The following is a 19,030-nucleotide window of genomic DNA, read 5'->3' as shown; positions in this document are numbered from 1 at the left end:
CTTAATAAAAAATTACAAATCATAAACAATATAAAAAAATTTGAATAATTAATAGAATAATAAATAATTACATATGTTATTTTATTATAAATATGAATAAATAATAATCAATATCATTAACATTTATAATTACAATAAATATTTAATGTATATATAATAATATATAAATATAAGATATATAATATATATATTCATAATGAAAATTATTACACATTGTAATACATTATTATGTTCTAATTTATATTATAAATATTATTGCAATAAATTTTCTACTCAATTATCAGGTATTTACATATACATATGTATCTTATATAATATCATAATTAAAAATTCATTTTCAAAAAATTCTTTTCTAGATTTTCCAAAAACTTTTAATCGTAAAAAAATAGAACATGAATGGTATCACATTTGGGAAAAAAATGATTATTTTGCTCCTAAAAATAATAAGAAAATAGCATTGAAAATGCTTCTACCTCCTCCTAATATAACAGGAACATTGCATTTGGGACATGCATTAACTGTTACTATTCAAGATATATTAGCAAGATGGTATTTTTTTAGAATATGATTTATTCTTTATATATTGAAGTAAATAAAAAATTTTAACATAAATTACATTTATATTTTATACATAATTATATTTAGGTATAGGATGAAAGGACATTCTGTAGTATGGATACCAGGTTTTGATCATGCTGGAATTGCTACTCAAACGATGGTAGAAAAATATCTTTTTAAAACCAAAGGTATTAATAAATCAGATATAGGAAAAGATGAATTTCTTTCATATATTTGGCAATGGAAAAATGAAAAGGAAAATATTATAAAATCTCAATTAAAAGCTTTAGGTGCTAGTTTGGATTGGTCTAAAGAATATTTTACAATGAGTAAGGTATAAAATGTGATTTCTTTTATAAAAAATATTTAAAGTTTTCAACAAGCAAAATATTTTTTGTATTTGAAATTTTAGAAACATAATAATGCTGTGATAGAAGCGATTATTACATTAAATAATCGAAATTTACTATATAGAAAAAAAGATTTGATTAATTGGTCTCCTAGTTTAAGTAGTACAATATCGGATATTGAAATTGAACATTTATATGTTACTAAAAAAACACAGCTTCAAGTTCCAGGATATGAAAAAATGATTACATTTGGTGAAATAGTACATATAGCTTATCCTGTGAAAGATTCAAGTAAAATTTCTCTTTTTTTTTTAAACTGTATACATGATTAATTTTTATAGAAAAATTTGTTTTCTAGAACATAAACATAATTCCTTTTTTTTAGAACATGAAATAATAGTGGCAACTACTAGACCAGAAACTCTTTTTGGAGATGTAGCAATTGCTGTTCATCCAGATGATGAAAGATATGCAAAATATATTGGTCAACAAGTCTGGCATACTTTAAGACAAACATATATACCTATTATTTCTGATTATTTAGTTGATAAACAATTTGGAACAGGTAAACATATTTCAGATTTTGTTATTTTAAATAATATTTTATAATAAGCATATTATAATTAAAGAGAATTTTTCAGGTGCAATAAAAGTAACACCTGCACATGATCCTTTAGATTATATGATTGCAAAGAATCATCAATTAGAAATTATTGAAGTTATTGATAAATATGGAAATATTACAAAAGCAGGCAAACAATTTGAAGTATACTTATATTTTAATTAAATAATTATATTTTTATGAATTTTTGTTTGATATTATAAGTTTTTCTACCTAAGTAACAGTTCATTTGTTAAAAATAAATAAAAAAATTTCAGGGTTTACCAAGATTTATTGTTCGAGAAAAAATTTTAAATGAATTATCAAATAAAGGTATTTTAAAAAGTATTAGTGACCATAATATGTGTATACCATTGTGTTCAAGAACTCATGATGTTATAGAATATCTACTCAAAGAACAATGGTTTATTAAATGTAAAAATATGGCTCAAAAAGCTATAGAAGCAGTAAAACAAGGTCAATTAAAAATAATACCTAATACTCAAGAAATATTTTGGTATGATTATCTTAATAATATCAGGTAAAAAAAATAAAAATAAACAATAAACATAAAAATATAATTATTTAAAAAATAAATAATATAATTTACTTTTTAATAATAATACTTTTTAGAGATTGGTGTATTTCAAGACAAGTATGGTGGGGACATTCTATTCCCGCATATTATATTACAATAGAAGGTAAAACTGAGTGGATAATTGCTCGCACTGAAAATGATGCAAAAATCATTGTACAAAATAAATATGGATCAGATATTAAATTATATAAAGATGAAGATGTATTAGATACATGGTTTTCTTCTGCAATACTTCCTTTTGCTATAATGGGATGGCCAGAAAAAGTATAAATACATATAAACACAAATAATGTATAAAAAATTATTGTTATATTAAGATATCTTTTTAGACTGAAGATTTAAAAAAATATTATCCTTTGACATTAATGGAAACAGGAAGAGATATTCTTTTTTTTTGGGTTGCAAGAATGGTAATGCTAGGATTGGAATTAACTAATTGTCTACCTTTTGATGTAAGATTTTTTATATTTTAATTTTATATTTTATATTTTATATTTTATATTTTAATTAAATTATAATTATTTTACATTTAAATCATTTTTAATTTCTTTTTATAATTAATTAAAATTCAGGAAGTTTTATTACATGGTCTTTTATGTGATGCTTATGGAAAGAAAATGTCTAAAACACTTGGAAATATTGTTTCTCCAGAAAATATCATCAATGGTATTAGTTTAAATGTAAGTATAATATGTTTCATATATTAAAATATACTTTATTTATATCAAATATTGCAAAATAAATAGGATCTTACTGCACAAATGAAAAAAAGTTATAATATAGGTATTCTTAATGAAGCTATATTGAAACGGATGTTAAATGCAAATAATAAACTATTTCCTAATGGTATACCAGAATGTGGTGCAGATGCATTGCGTATGACATTATCTAGTCACAATATTAAAAGTTAGTATAAATTAATCTATATCTATATAATCTATAATATTTTTATCATTTAACATTTTAAATATTTACAAATATTTTTATTTGATAGATCAACACATCAACTTTGATATTATGGAATGTCAAACAAACAAATATTTTTTAAATAAAATTTGGCAAGCAAGCAAATACATCTTACTTATGACAAATGAAAAAATATATCAAAAACCTATAAATATAACAATTATTGATCAATGGATTTTAAGCAGATTATCTCTAATGATTAATACAATCAATAATGCATTTATAAAACGAGATTTCCATAAAGTTATTGCATCAATGAAACAATTTTTATATTATGAATTTTGTGATTTTTATTTGGTAAGATTATGATTACTAGTTTAAACTATTTATTGAGAAAAAATTATTTTAAATATAAATTTTTTAAATATAATAAAAAATATAAATAAAATGTAAATAATAAATAAAATATGAATAAATAGAATATATATATATATATATTCTATTACATATTATATATTCTATTTATTTATATTTTATTTTATTTATTCATTCATTATATATTATTTTATTCTTTTAAATATGAAATTGGATTAATCAATTATTCTTTTATATAGACTTATAGGATTCGATTAACAAAAAATATACTATATTTAAAAAATAATTAAAAATTTAATAGATTATATGTTTGTATATATATATAGGAAGGGAGTAAATGGGGATTTAAAAGTGAAAATATAAATACACATATAAGTCACACATATGTCTTAAGAAAGTGTTTAGAAGTATTTTTACGTGCATCTGCACCTATAATACCATATCTGTGTGATGATTTGTATAAAAGATTGTCAAATATATTTCCAGAATTTTTATCAATTACATCATTAATGGAAGCACATTATCCAATACCAGAAGAGGTGAGATTATATATTAATTATAAAATATTTTCAAAACCAAAATATAAATTAATATTTATATTTATTATAGTTTAATAAATGGAGAAATGTTCCTCTAGATGAAAAAATAAATGAAATCTTAAAAATTATATTAGAAATTAGAAGTATCATGGGTAATATTAATAAGAAATTAAATCCAGAAAGTAATTATTTATACATATAATATATAATAAATACAATTTATATGTATATTAATATATTAAACTTAAATATGATTTTTATACACAGTTCACATTATAATTAGTAAATCTGAAGATTTTAATTTTTATAATGATGTCATCAGTTTGATTAAAGGTGGATGCAAAATATTCAATATTTTTATATTTTTACAAAAGAATTATATAGAACATAAAAATAGCATTTGTCATTCTTATAGTCCTACTTGTACAATATCTATTGTCTTAGAGGTAACTTTATTATATTATTATATATTATCAAAAATTTTATTATATAATTTGTCTATAAAAATTTATATTTATCATTTATTTAATTTTTAGGATCTTTCTATTTTAAAAGAACTTGAAAAGAAAATTTTAAATAAAAGAATTACACAAAATAATTAAAATTAAACAATATAAATAAAATAAAACAAAATAAAATAAATTTAATTCAAATAAATTATATTGAAATATATATTAAATTTGATATATCAGTTCTCCTAAAAAAAATAGATGACTGAAGCTGGATAATATACAAAGTATATATAAATTAAATTAAATATTATAAAAATATTTTAAAAATAATATATCTAACTTATTTTATTTTATAATATATATTTTTCATTATTATTCATATCTGCATATCTATAAAATTATTTTCATTATTATAATAATCTTCATTATTTGTAAAATCAATGAAATCATATAAATTTAGGAAGAAAAATCATCTCTTATTCTTAATATTATTTTTCTTTTATTTAATTTTTGGCAATCTATTACTATTCAATCAATTTTACAAATAATTGAATATATAAAATTCATTAATATTCATTTTATAAAATTATTGTACAAATATATATTTATATATGTATATATATAAGTGAAATTATAAAAATCATCAAATATACATTGTTGTCTACATCTTTAAATATATTATAGTATAAATATACTTAGCAACAAGTAATTTGTGGGCACAGAATAAATTTTTATGTTTTCTTTCTTTGTTAATAATACATATTTATATTAATTTTATTGTAATTTTGAATATTTCAGCATTATTAATAGCTTTATTTAAATTCAATAGAAATCATTTTTTGTATTTCTTTATCATTGCTGTCTTTATTTTCAATATTATTTTTGATTGATTAATCTTTTTTTTTCAATGTGTGATTATATTCTTTCCATTTAATGTCAAATATAATATTAAGTAATAATATATTTATTCTTTAATATTACAATATTAAATTTTATTATAATTAAATTAATTAATATATCTATTTATGTAAATAGTATTTTTTTTTAAAGTCTAAAATTAATAAATAATAAATTATAATAAGATATTTCATAGAATTCTTCTTCATCAATAAATTTGATTAGAACAAAATAATTAATATGCTATCATATAACAACTTGATTTTTTATTGTTTTATAGATATTCTATTTTTTATTTTAAACTAATCTGACCATGTTTTATGATATAATATATAATGTAATTTAAAAATTTAATATAAAAAGTATGTTTTATATAAAAAAATTATTTCTTCAGGAATTATTAAAACAATATATATATCCTTTATCAATTTTATTATTTTTTCTTTATAACAATCATATACAAAAAATTAATTGTCAAAAAAAAAATTGAAATATATTTTTAAATTTTAAAAATAATAGAATAATTTTATACATTTTTAATAATATAATAATTTATTTTAAAATTATCTTATATAATTATAAAATTTTATATTTTTTATATAGTTCTATCTATCTTATATAGTTTCAAAATTTTATTATTATTATATCTTATATCAAAATTTTATTATATAATTCAATTTTATCGTTCATATTAAGTATGTATTTAAAATTAAATATATTATTATATTTAAATTATCATAAAAATCACAAAAAATTGTTTTTTTATGTGAGATATTTTGTGATTTTATTTCTAATTAATAGTTTATTAAAATATCTTTAAAAAAATAAAAATAATAAGTAAAAAAAAATTTTATTAAAATATTTTAAAATATTAAAAAATTGTATCTATTTTTTCTTTGCAAATCAATAAATACATAAATTTCTGTAATAAAATTATATAATAATATAATTATATTTATATAATAAATGATAAATAAAAAATATGAAAATTCACTATCATTCATAGTTTTCTTTTATTGTAATTATAGATTGATCACACTGTAGAAATAAAGCATGAGATTTATGATCATTTATTTATTTTTGTTGTATATAAAGTCATAAAAAAAATGTCTAAAGATAATTAAGATTTAAATAATTAAAATAAACTTCATTTTTATTTATTTCAATTCTTAATTTTATATTAATATGTTTTATTGGATATTCATAATTTTTATTCTTTAAACATAAGTTAATTTTTAAAAGATATTAAAATAAAATTTATATATTTATAATGAATACTTATTAATTTTTTATATATTTTCTATATATTTTTTTTCATTTTTTAATAATTTTAATATATATATATATAATAATATATAACTTATTTAGATAATATTTATGTATCATCTTAGAAAATATAAAAATTAATAAATATTACTTTTGTATTATAAATTTATTTTTATGAATTATAATTATAATTATATATTATGAATTATAATTATATATTAAATGAAAATAAAATATAACAAAAATCTATATCTCTTATATTAAATTAAATATATCTTAACATAAATTTAATACATAAATTTTTTAAAAATGCTTTATATTATATATATTTATTTAAGCTTGTAAAATTTAATTAATTTTTTTTCTTTTTAATATTCAATTTCTTTTTAATTTTAAATATAATTTTCACATATAATTATTTAATTTTTTGTTTTATTTTTTTATTTATATTAAATAATAAATTTTTTTAAAAATATTTAATTCTAAAATTTTAAAAATTCACAATTTTAATGATACAAATATATTTAAATAAATAAATTGGATAAACAATATAGTATTTAATATAGTACACTTAGTATTTTTTTAATAAAAAATTCAATGTATTATCAAAAATCAAACAAAACTCTTGTTGACAGATATTAATTTTCAATAAGCATAATCATAAATGGTAAAATATAAATTAATTATGAATATTAATAATATATGACAACAATTGAACATGCAAAAAAAAAAAATTAATATGTACAAAATTTTTTTCTTTGGAAAATTTATGACGCAATCTATCATAGAATAGGATATTTTCACATATGTTATATTGAATGTCTTAACTTTGTATTAAATAAATAATTAATAATTTTCTATTCTTAGACAAATTTTTAATACTTATTTGAAAAGAAATGTTAAAGAACTATACTTTAATAAGTTTAAAATTTATTTATATTTTGTATATATTATGTATTATATGTATTATTTTGTATATATAATATTATTTTTATAACAAAGTAATAACGAATAACGAATTAATCTTTCTCGAAATATTACTCAATGATAAATTTTTGTAATAAAGAATATTATTTTATAATATTTTAAAATATGTTTATTTAATTATATTTTATCATCACTATTATTATATTTATTTTATTAAGAAAAAATAAAGATATAAAGATTTAAAATATAATATATTTATATTCTTAAAATTTCTATTTTTAATACAATTGTTTTAATTTTAGATTTATTATTTTGAAAACCGTGCTTAAATTCTAATCGTAAGATCAAATGTTCTGAAATGAGGTGCATTTCTTTTCATTGAAAGTCGATCATAAAATATTCTTCTGCGGCAAACGTCAAAGTTGAAACATTCCTTAATAAGAGTTTCTGCTTTTTGATGAAAAAGTGACATTTTGAAGTCTGATTTATTTAAAAAAAAAAAAAGGAAAAAATATAAAAATTTTATTATTTTATTCCTCACAGTAATGCTGTGAGGTTGTTACTGCTATTATTCACTGCATTGTTACCGTTCTAATACGTTCATGCAATGTTAGTTGGCTCCCTGTCCCGCGAAGTATTACATTATTTTTTTAGTGGCCACTTCAATGTTGTGATTATTTTCACATCTGATTAATCGTATCGTGGTCGAGTAAGACGAGGCACGCGATCGCATCATGTTTTGGACAAATAATTACGTGTCATCTCCTAATATCGAAGCTCTTCTTAACAAAGAGGTAAGAAAGTGCTTTTTTTAAATGAAATTTTTATTCAATGATTTAAATTTTATACATTAGAAAAATTTATCAAGAATTCAAACTAATAATATTATATACATTATTGTATATTATTTTGATTTTAGGTTACTATTTTAATTTAGTTTATTATTTTCTTGAATTCAAAATTATTTGTATTTTTTATATAATATTGTTTTTTTTATAGTTTTAATATCTTTTATTAATAAAAATTCGCAAAATATATTAGTAATTTCTTAAAAATGTTTTAAAATAATAATTTGCGACAAAATTCATTCTACTGATACAAAAATGAAAAATAAATATTTCTTTAAAAAACCATATTATATTGTTAAAAAATTTAAATATTTCTTGTTATGTATTTGAATATTTTTTTTTATTATTTATAAAATATTTTTTTATTATTCATTCTACAATAATTTACATATTTATTTCATAATATAATATTTTCATAATATTTTATCTATTCTAAATTGTAGTTTTGATATTTTTATAGCCTATAAAAAGATCTATATATTAATATATTATAATGTAAGAATTATTTTAATATCCTTAATGTTATTAAATATAATTAATAATATAAATAATTAATAATATTAATATTAAATAAATAAATTTAATTCTATAAATAATTTTAGGATGTTACATTGCATGAATTAATGGATGAAGAGGATATATTACAAGAATGTAAAAGCCAAAATAAAAAACTTATTGAATAGTGAGTAAAATTAAAATGCATTGTTAAAATATTAAATATAAATATTTTAATATAATATTAATTATAGTCTTACAAGATCTGATGTAATGGAGGAATTAATAACACTTACAACTAAAGAACCATCAACAGATATAGAAGAACGTTGGCGTTATAAATATCCAAATGTAGCTTGCGAGTTATTGACCTGTGATGTACCAGTTTTAAATGAAAAATTAGCAGGTTTGAATAAATCTATTTAAATAAATTTTTATAAAAATACAGTATATAATTTATTATAAAGATTTATACAAATATTATAATATTTATGAAATTTATAATTTAAATAATGTAATTATTTAATTATTTAAAATTTTAAAGAAAATGTTAATAAAATTGTTCTTTTAGGCAATGAAACATTATTGGCAAAACTTTATTCTTTTATTGATACGGACCAGCCATTAAATCCTCTTTTAGCATCATTTTTTAGCAAAACTATTGGAGTACTTATTGGTCGGAAAGCTGTTCAGGTGATTATAAATTAATATAATAATTTATTTAAAATTAAATATAAGAAATAATTTAATATGATATATAAAATAATTTAATATGATAATATTCTTTATAACTATATTATAATTACGTTATAATTATTAAAGATTAAATTATCTTTTCTTTTATTCTTTGATAATAATAAGCTGAATAAATTCAAATCCCATATTTCCATTTTTCTATCAGAACTGGTATTCGTATCAGTTCACTTGTTTACAGCTTTTAGAATTTTTGAAAAGTCGCCAAACATGCGTCGATCTTCTTTTACAACATTTAGAGACATCTGCAATTATGGACTTAGTACTGAAACTTGTTAGTCAAGTTGAAGGAAATATGCGGCAAAATATTTTAAATGTAAGAAGTTATAAAATTCTTATCTTTAATATAATTAATTTTTTTGTACTAAATCTTTTATTTAATATATATTGTTACAAATATCTTATTTAATATATTTCTATTTATATTATATTATATATATATTTATTTTAATAGTGGCTAGATAGTCAACAATTAGTCCAAAGAGTGGTAAAATTATTATCTCCAAACTCTGAATCAAGTAAACATGCAAATGCTTCACAATTACTTTGTGATATGATAACTGCTGGAAGAGAATATCAACGCACTACTACAGCACGCACTGATCCAGATCCTATTTTAAATACTCTTGAATCGTGAGTATAAATAATTAGAATAATACATAGTAATTAATACATGTAAGATATTTAAATTATATTTTTAATTATAGAGCAGATACAGTAAGCTTGTTATTAGAGACTATTTTAACTGGAGAAAAACTAGAAAGTAGTATTCTTGGTGGAATTCGGGTACTTCTTAGACTTCTAGTAAAAACTAACAAGTAAGTATATAAATTATTTTTAAAAAATTTTTAATTTTTTACAAGAAAATATACATATTTTATTAATAGTAATATTTGAATTTTTAGTGGAAGAAATGAAGATAGCGTTCATGGAAATGGTATTGAAGATGAAATTACAGATAGTAAACAATTAATGATGAAAATATCAACTGCAACTTTGCCTTATTTAGAACAGCTTCACAAACTTTTATTAGATCCACCTTATGTAAATATTAAATTATATTATATATAATATTTTTTAAACAAATATATTTTAATTTTATTTTATATAAATATTTTTTATATATAATATATTATTAATATTTAAAATAATTATTTAAGAATACATCTTTATATTACATAGAAACCTCCTGTTAAAACAACTACTGGTGTATTAGAATGTCCATTTGGTTTTACACGTTTACTTGTTACAAAGTTGTTCGCAACACTAATGGCAACTGAAAATGTGAAGATTTATGAAGCCTTAGTAGAATTAGGAACATTCCAAACGTTACTCGTAAGTGATTTTTATTATTATTATTAAAAATTTATATAATAAAATAATGATTTATTTCTTTCAAGGATTTATTTTTTAAATATACGTGGAACAATTTTCTACATACTCAAGTACAATCTTGCCTGGCATTAGCTATTAATTGTGATTTTAAGGATACAAATAATATTATTTATGTTAATGTAAGTATTATAATTAATAAAATAAATAAAATTAAAAAATAAAAAATATTTTTGATTAATAAACAAACAATTTTCAGATATTTAACAAATGCAGATTAATAGATCGAATTTTGGATGCATGGGATAAAAATGATAGTAAACAGTATGTTAAATAGTAATTGTAAAAAAATATTAAATAGATTTATATTTTATAATAATACAACAATTTATTAAAAAAATTATTTTTTTTATATTTTAGAAATAAAGAAATTGGAAATAAACAGGGATACATGGGTCATTTAATAAATATTGCAAATAACATTGTTAATCAGCGTGAAAGAAGTGAAAATTTAGATAAATTTTTGAAGAATAATTTATTACTCGAGTGTCTTAATAAATGGGAAAATTTTGTAAATGTGGAATTAACAAAAATTAATAAGACTCATCAAATTCTTTTGGTATATCATTAGATTAATTCTATTTATTTTTGTATTATTGTGTTAATTTATATTATGATAGTTCTATTATTTAAATTATAATTTGTAGGGTGGAAAGCCTCAGGCATCTATGACAAGTTCCAGTGAAAATCCCGATGAATATAGTTCTTATCCTCAAGAAGAATTTCTTCAGGTTCAACGAGTAGAACAAGTTAGTAATTTATTTATGTAATATAAATATTGTAAATATTTTAAAAAAATTGCAATAGATAAAATTTTATATAAAAAAATAGATTATTATAAATTAAGAAAGTTTATTTTTAATATATTATTACTTTTCATTCTACAACATGGATAGTTTTACACTAATTATTTGGGACAACATATGACACCACAATTTACTGAAAATTTTGGATTTCATGATGATCAATTTAATGATGGCGATGATGCTCTTCAGTAAGTAATTTAGTACATTTTATTATTCACATTTTATTATTATTAATTATACAACTTATGTACATTCAAATTTACATATATCTGTGATTATAAAGTGCCATATCACAAAACAATTGAATAAAAATTAGGAAAGTAATACTATAGAAGAAGAATTTGATATAAAATAATATCTTCGCAACATCTCTTCTTTTTTGTAAATGCTATTATAGTAACTCAGTTGACCAATTATCGACGTTGGCGTTTACTCTCAGTGAAGAAGATCTTGATAAAAGAGAAGATATGTTTAATAAGGTACAAAGTGATATTAATAAACAATTATTGATTTAAATTGATTTAAATTTTTAAACTTTTAATGATTTTATACAGATATGTCAACAAAAACAAAAAGCTGACCTGGAAGATTGTAATACAGGTGTAGAATGGGGCGATGAAGGTGAACTTACTTTTCAGACGGTAGTCGATAAACGTGATTGGCCAACAAAGCAGCAACATAATGATTCTAATTCATCCGATGAGGATGATGAAGATCAACGAGACATGCACATGGAAATTGATTCTACAGAACGTATGGTTTAATTTTGATAATTATTATTTTATATCTTTTATGGAGAAATATTTTTGATTTATTCTTTCTCACTACTAGAGAATGAATGAATAAATGAATGTATAAATATGTGAGTGAATGAGTGTATACGCATGAGAGAAGTTTGAATATAAGAATATAAGAATATTTAATATTTAATATTAATTGAAATATTTAAAAATTTTGCACTTTACTACAATATTGTGTCAATATTTCTTATTTTAGCTTGGGAATCAACAGAACAATTACCTACCAATACCACACTTCCTGAGGTGAATCCATGGGATGTCGTATCATCAGAACCAGTTGAATCTACTGGCTGGGCAAATTTTGATAATTTTGAAAACACTCTTAACATAGAAAATACTGTGATAATAGATAATAAATTGTGTGATGAATCTAAAAAAGAAACATTAAGTACAACATTTGAGAATAAAATGGAAACTCAATTGGGAAGCAAAGTAACTGTAGAAACTATTGGAGCAGGTGATATGAAAATTGAAGATACAGTTGATAGTATTGCTTCATATATAGGAACAAATATAAATCACCAAAGTACTGAAAGTAATTTGTATTCGGAATGTACTGCCGATAAAAATGCAAATCCAAGTGAAATTGTAGATAGCAGGTATGTAAAAAATATATTATTGACATCATAATATTTAAAAATGATATAAAATATATTCATAAATATATTTTTTTGTAAACTTTAGAGAAATCAAGTGTGAAGGAAACGTAAAAAATACAGAATTAGCAACTACTACGGTACAAAATGAAAAGTCTTCGAACGATTATAAAATGTCAAGTAGTTTAAAAAATACATCGGAAGCCATATTATCGTCAACAGATACCAAATGAAAAATTATTTGTTGAGTATGATATTGCAATAGAACAAAAAAAGTCATATCAAGTATAAATTTGTACGAACGATCAGAATATATGTTTTACGTCCCTATATTTTCATTAGATCACATTAATTGTGCTTCATTGCGTTGGCGCCTGGGTAATAACTCACAGCAGGGTATAAATATGGATTGAAAAGTAAAAGACTAACCGACGCTCAACTATAAATAGAATATTACTTGATGTATATGTACATGTTCTCGGATCGCCAAAGTTTCAATTACAAATACAACTTCGTAAAATAGAATTTTCCAGTTTTTATTAATGGACATTGTTATTAAAAATTTTTTTCGATTTATATTTGTATGTAATTAATATAAAAATCTAATTGGAATCATAAATTGAATAGTCATATTCTTTGTATTGCGGATTTACGTTATTACATTAGCTTAACGAAGTAGAAAAAGTACGATTTGTACAAAATCAATGAACGCCAAGATAAAACGAACTTGGTCGCTCAATACCTGTTCACACAGAAGTATTACATACTAATGAGTGTGTATATATGTAAATATACATACATATATATACACATGCATACGTATATTGTAATGTTTTAAGTGATACTGATACGAGGCTCCTTTAAAAAATCATCCTAAATAATATTTAATAAAAAAAAACTGGTGCTTTTGCTTCTTCGTTCGATAAGGCAAAGGTACTTATGTGCAGTGCCTATTGTTTAATTAAACGTTTGCTCGTGCAACGATGCGATATAAACAAAAAAGAAAATTATGTATTTTTATTACGTTGATGGTAGTATTCATCCAGTGTATACACATGTAATGTAGTGAAATGTTTCAATAATGAATTTACTTTCATTTGCATTCCAATAAGAATTTAATTTTTAGTAAAACTTCTTAACTATAATGATTTTTCAAAATGATCTTCCAAAAGTATAGTATTAAATTATAATGTTCGAAAATTAAAGGGATCTCTGCTCTCTCTTTCTCTTTCATTAATGTGTATAATTTTTTAAAACAAAATTTTGTGATTTAAGTTTTTTGTGATTAGATTGAAAATTCTGGTTATTTGAAAAATTTTTTTCATTAAAAATTTTTGGTATAATGTGTTTATAGTAACGTACATGAAATATTGTACATAAGTAATAAATATAAGCGTGTTCAGAATTAAAACAAGATATTATTATTACTTCAAATGTTATTTTTATTTGATATTATATAATATTGTTAGCATTACAAAAAAAATTGCGTGTTTTATATATATATATATATATATATATATATAATAAGAAATCCCAATTCATTGATTTATAAATTATAAAAAAAAAATGGAAGAGTACAATTAAAATGTATTGTAAACATGATCGAAATATTTTTAAATAATAAAATAAAACGGTAAATTTCATTATATTTTATCATATTAAAAATTTAATTTATTTAAATAAATAATTACTTTTTTTAAATGAATTATAAATTATTCATATAAATTGCAGTTCAATGATAATAATAAATATTTTTAACAAATACATTTAAATATTTCAATAAAAAATTGCTAAAATTTCTAATTGAGGAAATATAATATTAATAAAAGTTATATTAATAAAAAAAATTTGAAATAACTATAAATCTTATTTTTATTATTTTTCTTTATTTAATATTTAAAATATAGCATTTATAAAAACTATATATTGAATAAAATACAAATAATAATTGAATTCTTAATTTAACAATTACATTTTCTATTAATGTATCGACACTATATCAGTTATTTTATAGATTTGAGTAGGAAATAGTAGAGAGAGAACTAACGAGGATGCCATCTACCGAATGATATGACATACTATTAATTTATTTATTATCTATTAAATAACTTAAAATGTGTTAAGTATATTAAAATAAAATATATCGAATTCTATTTAAAACTAATTAGAACTAAATAAAATGATCAAAAAATTTTTCTTTTTTAAAAATACGATTTAGTATAAGTAAATATGTAAAAAATAAGTATAAATTCAATAAATACTTCAAAAAAACTTTTTGTTCTATCATTTCTAAAATTATATTCTCTTAATATAAAATTAAAAATTTGAATAAAAACTTCTACTCCTGAATTCCTGAAAAAAATTTAACATTATTATTGTCGAATTATATTTTTCTATGTCAAAAATTTTAATTTTGTATTAGGAGAATATATTGACAAAAGATGGCATGCAAAATTTTTGCAAAAATTCTTAGATTTTTTAAATTTTTATTCAAATTTTTAACTTTGTATTAAAAGAATGTAATTTGACTGCATATAAAATTTTTATAGGAATTTTAGATAGAAATTTTTATTTAATTAAATAATTTAATAATAAAGAAGTTTTTCTCTATTTTATCAGAAAAATGTAATTCAATAGGAAATAGTATATGAAATTTTTTTAAAAATTTTGAAAACAAGAATTTTTATGAAATTTTATATATTTATTTTTATTTATAAAATATTTATTATTTGCATATTTACCTATTATAGATGCTATTTTTTTTTAATCATTTTATATATATATATATATTATATAGAAAGATATAATATAAAGATATAAAAGATTATATATATATATACATATATATATATATTTATCTTTTATAAGAATCATTTTGCGATACATTTTTTAATAATTTTTTTAATTCTTCTATTATGAGCAATCAAAATCAATATATTTTATGTAAATATTTACTTATCAAGTCGTCGTCTATTACTGAATTCATTAGTATGTATAAAATCATATGCACTTGATTATGAGATCATGAAAATATGAACGATGTATAATAATTCACTAATCGCGAAAATAAATTGTGCATTAAATCAAATGAATTTTATATAATAAACGACTTTTTTTGCAAATCATAGCAACATTGCAACATATGTATATAATAATAATAATAATGATCTTTGATAATTGTTGAGCTTTGATAGATCAAGCTTAAAGTTCATTCAAATGATTTAATATTTTCATATTGAAGAACTTATATTTTTAATGTTAGAATAAATAAAATAAAAATTAATGATTAGTTACATTTCATGAGTATTATTAAAAAATTGTTTTTGACATGAAAAAATATAATTTCATTTGTTGATTGTTAATTCTCATCTCTCTTATCTCTATTCTTTTTCTATTTTTTCTATTCTTTATTATTTTATCTTTTTGTTTTTATATGCTATTGGCTACTGATCACAACAAAATAATAGATCAATTGAATATTTTCATTCTTTCTTTTTTAAAATTATATCTTTTATATAAAAATTTTTTATAATAATATAATAAAATTTTAAATTTTTTATAATAATATAATAAAATTTTAAATTTTTTATACAAGCTATGTCAATTATATAATGTGAAATAACATGAAGTTTCTCTTCTATATTTCAGTTATTCTATGTTTGTATCACAATGAGGACGAGTGTGTAGCTAAAATCTCAAAATTTTAACTTTGATGTATTAATCAAATATAAATACCTATCTAAAAATTTTATTTACTCCATTGTTATATTATTGTGATTATAAATTAATCTGAAAAATAATATATCAATTTTGTTATTTATTATTATTAATGATCTCTTAACAAAACAAAAATTAAACGCAAGTAAGCCATATTGTATATAATTATGTCATATCTAATACGTAGAAAAATGAAATAGTATTCGATATGTTATAATTCAATAAATCAATCATTTTTTTTGAATAGTATGTATTTAAATAGAATTAAATAGAATAGTATTTATAGTTTTTATATTTAAATATATTTTAATAATAAATTATAAATTAAATTATAAATTGATGATTATATCATACATCTAAATCTTAAAATAATGTTAAAATAATGTTAAAATATATTTTTAATGTTTGTTTTTTAGCTGGATGGACATTTTTCGTATTATTAAACGTTACTGGGTTGTAACTGCTTTTCCTATTCTCACTACTAGTCTTATTATTTTAGATCTTAAACGTACTCGAAATTGGAAAAAACTTAGTGAACAGAAAAAATTAAAATATGAATTAGAAAATTAAAATGGCATTCCTAAAAAATTCACTTGTAACACAATATAGTTTGACTGTTGTTGGACTTATTGGTGTATATATTTTGACACGCCATTTATATAATTATGCTTCTGATTTAACAATGACAACTTATCGTGATAAATCAGCTTTATATGGAAGAGAATTAAAACCTGGAGAGCCTCCGTCTTGGCCATAATATGTTAATTATATTTCCTAAAAAAACTTTAAACTTTAAAAAATGTAGTAAAAGTTTATTGTAAATTAATAATAAAAGAATAATAAAGTAGTAATAATGTAACATGTAGTAATGTATCAATTATATAAATCATTAATTTTCTTTTAAGATAATGAAATAAAAAAAATATTGCTTAAAAAAATATATGTGATACATGAAATAAATAAATCTGTTTTTATGAGATAATTAATATACAACATATTGAAATATTGCATTAACAAAATATTATTATTTCTTAAGTAATAAATGTTTTTATTTCTTAAGTAATTTTTATTGTAATTTTGTATGTTATGGTATTTTGATATTCTAAATTATCATGAATAAATCTATGGATTTTTTATTCTAAGAAATTGATTTAATTTTTAAATTTTTAATAAATTTTTCTAAATTCTTATATTTTATATAATTCCAAATTAAATTTATATAAAATTTATATAAAATATATATTATCAACATTAGAGATAATGTGATATTATAATTTTTAAAATGCTTCATTGTTATTATATGTAAATGTAAATTTTGATTATTTATTTTTAGATGATATTTCAAATTTATAATTTATATTTTCATATATTTATTATATTATAGTCAATAATATTTTTTAGCATATTTTTATTTATTTTATTTTAATTTATTATTACATTTTATTTATTATATTATAATTAAATATATGATAATAAATTAATAAATATTTAACTTATACATTATATATTCATATAATTAAATTAAATTTTTGTATTTTATTTTATCTTAACAAAAATGTAAAAATAACTTCTTTTTTCAACAAAAATTTGTACTTTAATGATACATTAAAAAAATGAATATATATTTCACAATACATATATATTTCATTTTCAATAAAATATAATTATTTTATTACATAAGTAATTATAATAATAATTAGTTTTCATTATATACACATTAAATGCATATCAAATTTCACTAATGTGAAACTCACTAAATTTTGATTAATATAATATATATTTACTTTAATTATATCTCGTATAGAAATAAAATTAATAAAAAATTAAAAAAAGTTTTATAGTTTTTAATATTTTTAAAAATATATTATAGTTATATTTCATATAGCTACTTTTAATGAAAATTAATATCTATTTATAATAATATTAAATAAAAAATAAAAAAATAAAATAAAGTAGATAAAAATTAGAAAAATATTTATATACTTTTGAAAATTTCATAATTTATATTATATTAAAGGTTTTCCTTAATTTAGATATTTTCAATATACGTTCATTATATAGGAGGCGCTAATATTAATTCATTAATTCAGGGCCATCTAGATGTCGCTTTAGAGTGTAAACTTCATATAAAATTATTTCTTATTTATTCTTATA

At 19.0% G+C, this 19,030-nt stretch overlaps 3 protein-coding genes across 9 annotated transcripts; all 3 read left to right on the top strand.

Annotated features, from left to right (window-relative positions):
• The first annotated feature begins 196 nt into the window (after positions 1 to 196).
• On the top strand, positions 197 to 7,973 carry LOC727495 (valine--tRNA ligase, mitochondrial). 3 transcript variants are annotated; one of them, XM_026443676.1, is made up of 16 exons: positions 197 to 284; positions 357 to 549; positions 646 to 892; positions 971 to 1,199; positions 1,294 to 1,473; positions 1,550 to 1,674; positions 1,788 to 2,050; positions 2,143 to 2,371; positions 2,437 to 2,559; positions 2,680 to 2,787; positions 2,854 to 3,013; positions 3,102 to 3,370; positions 3,715 to 3,927; positions 3,998 to 4,109; positions 4,195 to 4,373; positions 4,464 to 4,529. In XM_026443676.1, the coding sequence occupies exons 1-16, from the start codon at positions 197 to 199 to the stop codon at positions 4,527 to 4,529; spliced, it is 2,784 nt and encodes a 927-aa protein (XP_026299461.1). The 3 variants fall into 3 exon arrangements, with proteins under 3 accessions (XP_026299461.1, XP_026299462.1, XP_026299463.1); XM_026443677.1 differs by lacking the exons at positions 197 to 284; positions 3,998 to 4,109; positions 4,195 to 4,373; positions 4,464 to 4,529 and adding an exon at positions 7,772 to 7,973; XM_026443678.1 differs by lacking the exons at positions 197 to 284; positions 4,195 to 4,373; positions 4,464 to 4,529 and having other exon boundaries at positions 4,026 to 4,076.
• Positions 7,881 to 14,261, top strand: LOC551486 (serine/threonine-protein phosphatase 6 regulatory subunit 3). Of its 4 annotated transcripts, none has more exons than XM_006558994.3 (19): positions 7,881 to 8,263; positions 8,920 to 8,999; positions 9,067 to 9,218; positions 9,384 to 9,505; positions 9,714 to 9,881; positions 10,020 to 10,198; positions 10,273 to 10,383; positions 10,471 to 10,609; positions 10,748 to 10,900; positions 10,966 to 11,079; positions 11,157 to 11,221; positions 11,318 to 11,516; positions 11,605 to 11,706; positions 11,854 to 11,951; positions 12,161 to 12,242; positions 12,318 to 12,516; positions 12,760 to 13,162; positions 13,248 to 13,402; positions 13,502 to 14,261. In XM_006558994.3, exons 1-18 carry the CDS (start codon positions 8,204 to 8,206, stop codon positions 13,390 to 13,392), a joined length of 2,571 nt encoding a protein of 856 aa, XP_006559057.1. In that variant the 5' UTR covers positions 7,881 to 8,203; the 3' UTR covers positions 13,393 to 13,402; positions 13,502 to 14,261. The 4 variants fall into 4 exon arrangements, with proteins under 4 accessions (XP_006559057.1, XP_006559058.1, XP_016770703.1 ...); XM_006558995.3 differs by having other exon boundaries at positions 13,248 to 13,407; XM_016915214.2 differs by having other exon boundaries at positions 9,732 to 9,881; positions 13,248 to 14,261.
• A 2,548-nt stretch (positions 14,262 to 16,809) lies between these two features.
• On the top strand, positions 16,810 to 18,015 carry LOC100302106 (uncharacterized). 2 transcript variants are annotated; one of them, NM_001161788.1, is given in 2 exon segments: positions 16,810 to 17,021; positions 17,376 to 18,015. In NM_001161788.1, a coding segment is annotated over 1 exon segment (186 nt). In that variant the 5' UTR covers positions 16,810 to 17,021; positions 17,376 to 17,447; the 3' UTR covers positions 17,634 to 18,015.
• The last annotated feature ends 1,015 nt before the right edge of the window (positions 18,016 to 19,030 follow it).

This window comes from Apis mellifera, linkage group LG11 (assembly GCF_003254395.2).
Source record: "Apis mellifera strain DH4 linkage group LG11, Amel_HAv3.1, whole genome shotgun sequence".
NCBI lineage: Eukaryota > Metazoa > Arthropoda > Insecta > Hymenoptera > Apidae > Apis > Apis mellifera.
The sequence above is the reverse complement of the archived record's forward strand: the minus strand, read 5'-3'. Positions and strand labels throughout refer to the sequence as shown.